The sequence below is a fragment of the Sus scrofa genome, chromosome 12, assembly GCF_054392235.1.
Source record: "Sus scrofa isolate SSC_HxYL_T2T_F1_AM1 chromosome 12, Sscrofa_HxYL_maternal_Yorkshire_Landrace_v2.0, whole genome shotgun sequence".
Lineage (NCBI taxonomy): Eukaryota > Metazoa > Chordata > Mammalia > Artiodactyla > Suidae > Sus > Sus scrofa.
The window spans coordinates 21,557,345-21,567,124 of NC_139394.1; the positions used below are offsets into that span (position 1 = coordinate 21,557,345).

Below are 9,780 nucleotides of genomic sequence, written 5' to 3' on the forward strand. Positions count from 1 at the left end.
TAGGGCATTGGTATCGTTTTCAGATTGAAATTTACATTCTTTCTCTCCATCTCTCTCTCTCTCTCTTTTTTTTTTGGCTTTTTAGGGCCACACCTGCGGCATATGGTAGTTCCCAGGCTAGGGGTCAAATCTGAGCTTCAACTTCTGGCCTACATCACAGCCATAGCAATGTGGGAGCCGAGCTGCATCTGTGACCTACACTACAGCTCATGGCAATGCTGGATCCTTAACCCACTGAGGGAGGCCAGGGATGGAACCTGTGTCTTCATGGATCCTACTTGGGGCTCGTTACTGCTGAGCCACAATGGGAACTTCTGACACACTTTCTCAAACATGTTCCTGTTCCTGTTTTGACAGACCTATTTAGTAAGACCAAAAGCATTTCCTCTTGAGAGATGAGAGTTTTGGAATGTAGACTTTCAGGCATAAAACATACATGGTGCAGGGATCCCTGCACTTTGCAAGATGCTGAAATGAACAGCAATGACATGGAGGACAAAAGAAGTGATCAATGCCACGATGGGAAAAGCAGTGGTTGAGGAAAGGAATTTTAGGAACAAGGGTAAGGGTTTTTCAGGCATCGCTGTGAACAGAAAAATTTCTCTTCCTTTTAACACAAAAGCTAAGAGAAGGCATGTTGTCACTGATACTTTGGAACGTAACTTCTAGACTTTCTAGCCTTTTCAGTAACTGTTAGGCAGACCCTAATAGTAAAAATAACCTGAATCGTAGATCTGCAGTTGATAAACTCTCACTGCTTGGAACACTTGGGTAATGAGCTCACAGGCCCAACCGAGTGAGTTGGCCACAGGACCAGGAATGGAAACCACCCCTGTCTGTGTCCCAAGCCCACGATCGCTCCATTTCATGTATTTCCAGCGTGATCCAGGCCAGGACGTGGACTGGTGTGGGAGGCTGGAGTTGGTTGATGATGCAGAGCCAGGACCAGCCCAAAGGCAGAGAGGAAGACTCGGCAAAGCGCCTCATGAATCTCTCTTGGAAGCGGTTAACACAAAACCCACTTTGCAGCCAAGTCCTTATTTCACTTCTAGGTGTGTTTTATTTTTTCTTTTCTATGCACACACACACACACATGCATATATATATATATGTATTTATTTTGCTTTTTAGGGCCCCACCCATGGCATACAGAGGTTCCCAGGCTAGGGGTCAAATCAAAGCTACAGCTGCTGGCCTACGCCACAGGCACAGCACCACCAGATCTGAGCCGTGTCTTCGACCTACACCACATCTCATGGCAATGCTGGATCCTTAACCCACAGAACGAGGCCAGGGATGGAACGCGCAACCTCATGGTTCCTAGTCGGATTCGTTTCCACGGCGCCATGACAGAACTCCTCTCCTTACATATTTTTAAATCGAATTAATTTTTAATTATAGTTGATTTACATGGCAGCATCAGTTTCTGCTGTACAGCAAAGTGACCCAGTCGTACACACACACACACACACACACACATTCTTTTTCTTATAATATCTTCCATCATGTTCTATCCCAAGAGACTGGATATAGTGGCTTGTGCTGTGCAGCAGGACCTAATTGCTTATCCTTTCTTCTTTTTGCTGTCTTTTTTTTAGGACCACACCTGCGGCATATGGAAATTCCCAGGCTAGGGGTCGAATCGTAGCTGTAGCTGCTGACCTACCCCACAAGCCACAGCAATGCGGGATCCGAGCCACATTCGTGACCTACACCACAGCTCATGGCAACACTGGATCCTTAACCCACTGAGCAAGGATAGAGATGGAACCCGCATCCTCATGGATACTAGTCAGGTTCGTTGCTGCTGAGCCACAATGGGAAATCCCTGCTTATCCCATTCTAAATGGAATAGTTTGCATCTACCAACCCCAAACTCCCCATCCATCCCACTTCCTCCTCTCTCTCCCTTTGCAAACACAAGCCTGTTCTCGATGTCTGTAAGTTTCTGTTTTGTACATAGGTTCATATGTATTTACAGACTTCATACACTATTGACTCCATATTATGAGTTTCATTTTTTTTTTTCTTTTTCTTTTTATGGCCACACCTGCGACACATGGAAGTTCTGGGGTGAGGGGTCAAACTGGAGCTACAGCTGCCGGCCTACACCATAGCCATGGCAACGCCACATCTGAGACGCATCTGTGACCTACACTGTAGCTCGTGGCAATACCAGATCCTTAACCCACTGAGCAAGGCCAGAGATCAAACCCATATCCTCACAGAGGCTATGTCAGGTGCTTAACCCGCTGAACCACAATGGGAACTCCAGAGTTTAATCTTTCTTGAAGAAACATTTTGTGGTTTTAAATTTCCCAAAGAAAAGATTATCTTTGGGGGTACGGATACCAGTTTGATCTAGCTGAGGATTACAGCCCCTGAGGGGGCAAATGATCCCCAGCACAGGACCTGGACCACCTGCCAATGAACCAGTGTTGCTGTACAAATGTCAGCCTTTAATCACTACCTTAAATTCTCCCCCTCTACCTCCAAAGTCGGGAGGTCTCTGGAGGTGGTTGAGATCAGAGGTTTGGGGCTCTGGCCCACCTGGGTTTGAATTTTGTTTCCACCCCTCATTACTTACATAATTTGGGGACTATGATTTAAACGCTGAATTCGTTTTGCTACTCGACATAGTGGTGACAATATGGGCCTACTCAACTAGGATCACTGCCAAGATTCAGTGAAAAGATGGAATCAAGGACTTGGTACATAGTAAGGATGCTATAAATGGAAGCTAAAACGTAGTATTTGTGGTCCTAGTAAAGCTGAGCTTCAGGAAAACCAAACAGGAACGTTCTAGAAAGAGGTGGAGACACAGAAGTGTCCCTGGGATGCACTACCTGATTTTCTGTTTGCCGTCTCTGATACCATCCTCTCTGAACTGGGTCGGCGCTTCATTTCCTGGTTGTCTAAATGGTGCGGATCTGCATTCCTGGCGGAAGAGCGGGCTGCTTTGGCTGGGCTCTGGCCTCTTGATGAGAGGTTAGTGTGGGGAGAAGCCTGCTTCGGGGAGGCTGTTAAAAAACACAGCTTAGCCCAGAGCCGGAGCAGCGGCTAGGAGCCCACACTCAGCCACAAAACGCCCAACTCAACAGACGAGTTTTCAAACTGGAGACCCCTCCCAGGCTCCCGAAGCCTGCTAATCAGATGTTTGTATGCGAATGGGTGGAAACAATAACAGGGAAAGATGCTTTGCCCCGCCAACACCCCCAGCAAAGGACTATAAAAGCACCTACGGATTCGATGTCTTTCAGGCTCAGGTAGACGGAGATGCAGCCTCCTGGCAAGGTTAGCACCGGCACCATGGTGGACAACTGTTGCCCTGGAAACGCTGCTGCCATTCCAGCTGTGCCCACCATCTCCATCTGCCCAAAGGACGGCAGCTTCCGCGATGCTATCTGTTTGCCTAGTTCCTGTAGGAGCAGAACGTGGCAACTGGTTACATGCCAAGAAAACTGTCAGCCGTGCAGCAGTGCCCCCAGTGGCTGCGAACCTGCTGCTTGCCAGCCTCGCTGCCTTCCAGCAACTTCTTGTGTGGGCTTTGTATGCCAACCCATTTGCTCCTGTACTACCTGCTATGGATCTGGCACTGGTCAGTCTCCTTGTCCGGTTAGCTCGTGCCAGCCCTCCTGCTTGGAGTCCACCAGTAGTCCAGCAAAGGGCGGCGAAGCCAGTCCCTCCCAGCAAAGCTCCTGCCAGGAGCCTGTTTACCTGTCCGGATCGTGCCAGGCAGCTTGTGGCCAACTGGTCTGCTGTGACATTAGGTCCTGTGAGCCATCCCACTCTGAAGGAACCTCCTGTCCAGAAGCATCTTGCCCACCAACCATCTGTGCAGCAAGCCCATGCCAGCCAACCTGCTGCCAACCAGGTTCATGTCAACCCATTAGTGGTGAAGACCAGCCCTCTACCTCAATGTATTACCAACCTATCTGCTACATTTTCAAGCTTTGCCAATCAGTTCCCTGCCTGTCTATTCCCTGCCAGCTCTCTACTTGTGTGTTCAGTTCTTGCAACCATACTTGCTGGGCGTCCTCCCCTTGCCAGACCCTCCATTGCCAACCAGCTCCTTCCATATCCTTCATCTGCCAGCCAGTGGCTAACTGCCAGCCACCTTGTTCTGTCAAGAACCCTTACACACCAGCTTCCTGCGGCACTGTGCTTTCTGGCCAACCAACCTGTGGCGAACCCACTTCCTGCCATCAAAGAGGCTGCAAATCTCCTTCTTGCCAACCAGTCTGCTGTGTGACAGGTTTTGGCAAATCATCCAGTGGCGGCTCCAATTGCTTCCAACCCACTGCCCCAAGTCTCTGCAGAGCCAGCACCTGCTTGCCGACCTCCTGCCCACCCAGCCAGGACTCCAGCTTCTGTAAGGCCACGCTTCCTTGAGGGACATTCGTCACACCTCCTCTGAGGTATGATGGTGTCTACAAGTCCACTGCCACCCCGTATGCCTGCCTCCTGCCAAGCACAAATGCCGCTGCTTGCTAACTTTACTCCAAGTCCAGCCTCATATTCCCCCCAGGTGCTGATGGGGGAACGTATCCAGCCAACCCTAACCCTAACCCTATATATTATATACATATATATTCATTAAATGTATAAATAATATATATATTCGTTAAATATGTAAATAATAAATATATATATTCATTAAAAGGAATTAGGTCATGCGATTATGGAGGCTGGAAAGTCCACATCTGTAGTATGGATTGAACTACGGGCTGGCAGGCTGGGGACCCCGGAGAGAAGGTGGTGAAGGTGAGGTCTGAGGTCTGTCTGCTGGAGAATATGCACTAAACAGAGTAAAATAGGAGTTTCTGTTTGTAGCTCAGTGGGTTAAGAAAAGACATAGTGTCCATGAGAATATGAGTTCTATCCCTGGCCTTGCTCAGTAGGTTAAGGATCCAGCATTGCCATGAGATGTGATATAGGTTACAGATGAGGCTTGGATCCTGCCTTACTGTGGCTGTGGTGCAGGTCGGCAGCTTCAGCTCTGATTTGACCCCTAGCTGGTGTACTTCCATATGCTGCAGTTACAGCCATAGAAAGAAAAAACTAACAAACAAAAAACAGACTAAAGTAGCTGCCTATAGGAAGAGAACAGGGCATAAGGTGAGCAGGAATTAAATGTATCTGTAAGTACATAAAGAAAAAACACCTAGGAGTTCCCGTCGTGGCTCAGTGGTTAACGAATCTGATTAGGAACCATGAGGTTTCGGGTTCAATCCCTGGCCTTGCTCAGTGGGTTAAGAATCTGGTGTTGTCGTGAGCTGTGGTGTAGGTCAAAGATGCTGCTTGGATCCTGCGTTGCTGTGGCTCTGGCGTAGGCCGGTGGCTACAGCTCCGATTGGATCCCTAGCCTGGGAACCTCTGTATGCCGCAGGAGCGGCCCAAGAAATGGCAAAAAGACCAAAAAAAAAAAAAAAAAAAAAAAGAAAGAAAGAAAGAAAAAGAAAAAACACCTAAGAGGGCATTTGCAAGGACCCAAAATGATAATGTGCCACCTAAGAAATATAACTGATTGAATTATTTGCAGCTGAAATCCAAACAGAAAATTACAAAGAAGGAAAAAGGGGGAGAGGGCCCTCGCCATCACAAAAGAATTACCATGGATGGAATGTCTTCTAGAAATGATATTTTGATGGATACCCTATTTAAATTCTCTCTTCCACATCTTCCATGGAGATTCCTCTGGAGGTAGGGTGAGGCTCTGGACCGTGATGGCATCTAACCTCGGTCCTGAACGGAATTTCAACAAAGTCCCTTACATGGTAAATTTAAGGAGTTACAGCTCCTTAAATACTTTGCTTATCAAGCAAAGTATTTAAGTATTACAGCTCCTTAAATACTTTGCTTATCAATACTAGAATTGTTAACACACTGGAACTTCACATTTCATTCTGTAATGTTTTTTGCTTTTTTTTCCCTTTTTCAGGCCGCACCCTTGGCATATGAAAGTTCTCAGGCTAGGGGTCGAATCAGAGCTGCAGCTACCGGCCTACACCACAGCCACAGCAACACAAGCTGAGTCTGCAGTCTACACCACAGCTCACCGCAATGCCAGATCCTTACCCCATGGAGAGAGGCCAGGGAGCAAACCCACATCCTCACGGATCCTGGTTGAGTTCATTACTGCTGAGTCACGAAAGGAATTCCATCATCCTGCAATTTTTTTCTTTTATTTTCCTTTCTTTTTTTTTTTTGCTTTTTAGGGCCACACCCGTGGCATATGGAAGTTTCCAGGCCAGGGGTTGAATGGGAGCTACTTCTGAGGTGCATCTGTGACCTACACCACAGCTCGGGGCAACACAGGATCCTTAACCCACTGAACGAGGCCAGGGATCGAACCAGCAACCTCCTGGATCCTAGTCAGGTTTGTTAACCACTGAGCCATGAAGGGAACTCCCATTCTGGGGTTTGTTTAAGCCGTCTAAGTCTATCCTATTCTTTTTCTCGTTCAAGTTATGGATGTCTCCTTCATACTGGCAGGTGTTTTTCACTGGCCACTTGCCAACACCGCATGTTTTAAACATGTCGAGTGTAGAAGGTGTGTTCGGAAGCCTTGTATTTCCTCCTATGCTTGGCAACAGCTTAAATAACCAAGCATTTATTAGCTCCTTAGGTTTGCTGGAACTTGTTCCCCAAACATCTGAACCTCCTATTATAAACATTGTTCAGCTGAGCCTGAACATGCTTATAACTAAATCTTTATTTATATTTATGTCCTGGATATGGCACTAATTTTAAAAATACAGGAATGTTTTGAGAAAAATACAGACATGCCTTGTTTTATTACAGTTCACTTTAATGTGCTTCAAAGAGATAGCAATTTTTATAAACTGGAAGTTTGTGGCAGCCCTGTGTCAAGCAAGTCTATCAGGGCCAATTTTTATTTTATTTTATTTTTTTTGCTTTTTAGGGCCGCACCTGCGGCATATGGACGTTCCCAGACTAGGAGTCGAATCGGAGCCACAGCTGCCGGCCTGTACCACAGCTGCAACAACACAGGATCCAAGCTGTGTCTGTGACCTACACCGCAGTTCACAGCAACGCCGGATCCCTGACCCACTAAGCGAGGCCAGGGACTGAACCCACATCCTCAGGGACATTAATCAGATTTGTTTCTGCTGCGCTACAACGGGAACTCCTATCGGTGCCAATTTTTTTTTTTTCAAAAGCATTTGCTCATTTTGTGTCTTTATGTCACATTTTGTAATTCTTGCACTATTTCAAACTTTTTCATTATTGTAGTTGTGGGTGTGATCTATAATCAGTGATCTCTGATACTATTGTGATTGTTTTAGGGCACTACGAACTGCTTCCACGTGACAGTGAACTTAAGATGTATATGTTCTGACGAGTGGAGAAAGAAGATGTGATGTGTGTATATATAATGGAAAACCTTAAAAAAGCGTGAAATCATGCCACTTGTAGCAACATGGATGGACCTAGAGATTATCGTACTAAGTGAAGGAAGTCAGAAAGAGAAAGCCAAATATCATGATGCCATTTTCAGGTGGAATCTAAAGTATGATACAAATGCACTTATTTACGAAACAGAAACAGACTCACGAAGGTAGAAACCACCCCAGCTCCCTGCAACTCCAGATCCCCGACCCACTGAGCATCCTCGTGGATATGAGTCAGATTCGTTTCTGCTGAGCCACAACAGGAATCCTCACAGGCTTTGCACACAGAAGTCACTGGTCCCATTCTGAAATATAGTTGGGCAAACGTTGGGAGTTCCTTGATTAGGTTTCAATGCAATTTTCCATGGCTCTTGGCTCTGCCTTTGGGCTCTTGGCTCTGATCTCTGAATGATCCTTCCTTTTTCATGAAAAGTAGCATGGATTTATGGCTGAGCAGCAGTATCAGCCTTGTTTTTTGTTGTTGTTTTTTTCCTGCCAGCAGAATTCTGGAGGTTCAAAGCCTTCTCATTCCATAGTCTCTGTACCCTTTTGTTTGAGTTGGCAATGTTTTTGCATTTGGGATCTTTTAAGAAATGTGTGGCTCTCCTGCAAAACTTGTTGGTGTTTACTCCTTTAGACGAAGGTCACGCCTCCAAATCACTTTGAGATAAACCCTTTTCACCCTTGGGCCCCTGTTGGGTTAGCAGCAGTTAATGCCCTTAATGGAAAGGCATTGTTTTATCTGGAAGCTCCACTGTTTTTTCTGGGAGATCTGTGAATCCCTTCTGTATTATCTTTAGAGGGGCTTTTGTAGCCAGTTGTTCCCAATTTTTTCCATTTCTGAAATCAAAATTCCTTATGTCCCAACCTTAGACTTTCTCAGGTCTTAACAAAAGATCTTACCGTCACACCCGGGCCCTTCATCTTTTATACTACGCTTTTTTGGCAATACTTCGGATTTGATATTTTCTTAGATGTCATTTCTTTCTTTCTTTCTTTTTTCTTTTTTTTTTTTTGTCTTTTTGCCATTTCTTGGGCCACTCCCGCGGCATATGGAGGTTCCCAGGCTAGGGGTCGAATCGGAGCTGTAGCCACCGGCCTACGCCAGAGCCACAGCAATGTGGGATCCGAGCCGCGTCTGCAACCTACACCACAGCTCACGGCAACGTCGGGTCCTTAACCCACTGAGGAAGGGCAGGGATCGAACCCGCAACCTCATGGTTCCTAGTAGGATTCGTTAACCACTGAGCCACGACGGGAACTCCTAGATGTCATTTCTTAATTTTAGCATCATTTGCCATCTGGAGAAGCGGTGAATTTTCAAAACAGTCCAGTTCAGGATTCTTTTTATCAGCCTTTGATCCATTTCTCTCTCTCCTTTTTACATTTCACTATTAAAAAAAGAAAAAGAGGAAATCAAAGAACCCCTTCAACCTTTTATTTGGAAATGGTCTTAGTTAGATCACCCAGTTGATCAGGCAGCTTTTCTACTTTCCGCAGAACTGTAGGTGACACTGTTTCTAAACTTTCTGCCCATGCATGACCAAGACTCTCCTTTCTTCAGTTTCCCGTATATTCACGGAATCTGTGGATTAGGAATTCACCTAGCCATGATGGCTTGCCTATAATCTCTGCTGTCTAGGACTTCAGATGGAAATGTTTAAGTGGCTAGGGGCTAGAATCATCTAGAGCCTTCTTCACTTTCAGGCATGGTGTCTGGGCTTGACTTGAAAGCTGGGCTTAGCTGGGACTGTTAACCAGCATGCCTAAAGGTGGCATTTCTATGTAGATTCCACACCTCACAGTGTTGCAGAAACTGCAGAAACCGTGGCAGTAGCAGGAGACAGACAGCACTCGGAGATGCGGAAAAGCGAGGTTTATTCAGCACCGGTGCAGGCTCAGAGGAGTCACCTCCAGAATCTGAGCACCACCAGGTCTTTGTTCTCAGCAGCTTTTATACCATACAGGTTGTTTTTCCCATGTAAGCAGCCCAGACTCCCCCTTCCCCAAGCAGACAGTGTTCCTGCCTAAGAAACTGAGCAAGCCAGGTTACAGAAGCGAAACTGATAAGCAATGCTTGGAGCAGGATTAGCAGGGCTGCTGGCTTGGACATAGGGCATGTAGTTGCTGCATAATTACAAGAAGGATGGTATGAGGCGAGCAGAACTGAAAAGGCACACAGCTGCTTTTTCAGATGGGGGGCGAATTGTCAGTTAGCTCCCCTGCTGCAACAGAATGGCACCTTTTTTTTTTGGAGAGGGATTACCCCAAGAGGGAGCAGCAGATGCTGGGTCTGCAGTAAGTCGGGCAGCGAGTGGACCACTGCAAGTCGGCTGACAGCAAGTGGTCTTGGAACAGGTGGTCC

At 46.5% G+C, this 9,780-nt stretch overlaps 1 protein-coding gene across 1 annotated transcript; it reads left to right on the forward strand.

The window, feature by feature from the left end:
* Positions 1 to 3,309: 3,309 nt before the first annotated feature.
* On the forward strand, positions 3,310 to 4,392 carry KRTAP29-1 (keratin associated like protein 29-1). Its single transcript, XM_021066321.2, has one exon. It carries the CDS (start codon positions 3,310 to 3,312, stop codon positions 4,390 to 4,392), a length of 1,083 nt encoding a protein of 360 aa, XP_020921980.2.
* The last annotated feature ends 5,388 nt before the right edge of the window (positions 4,393 to 9,780 follow it).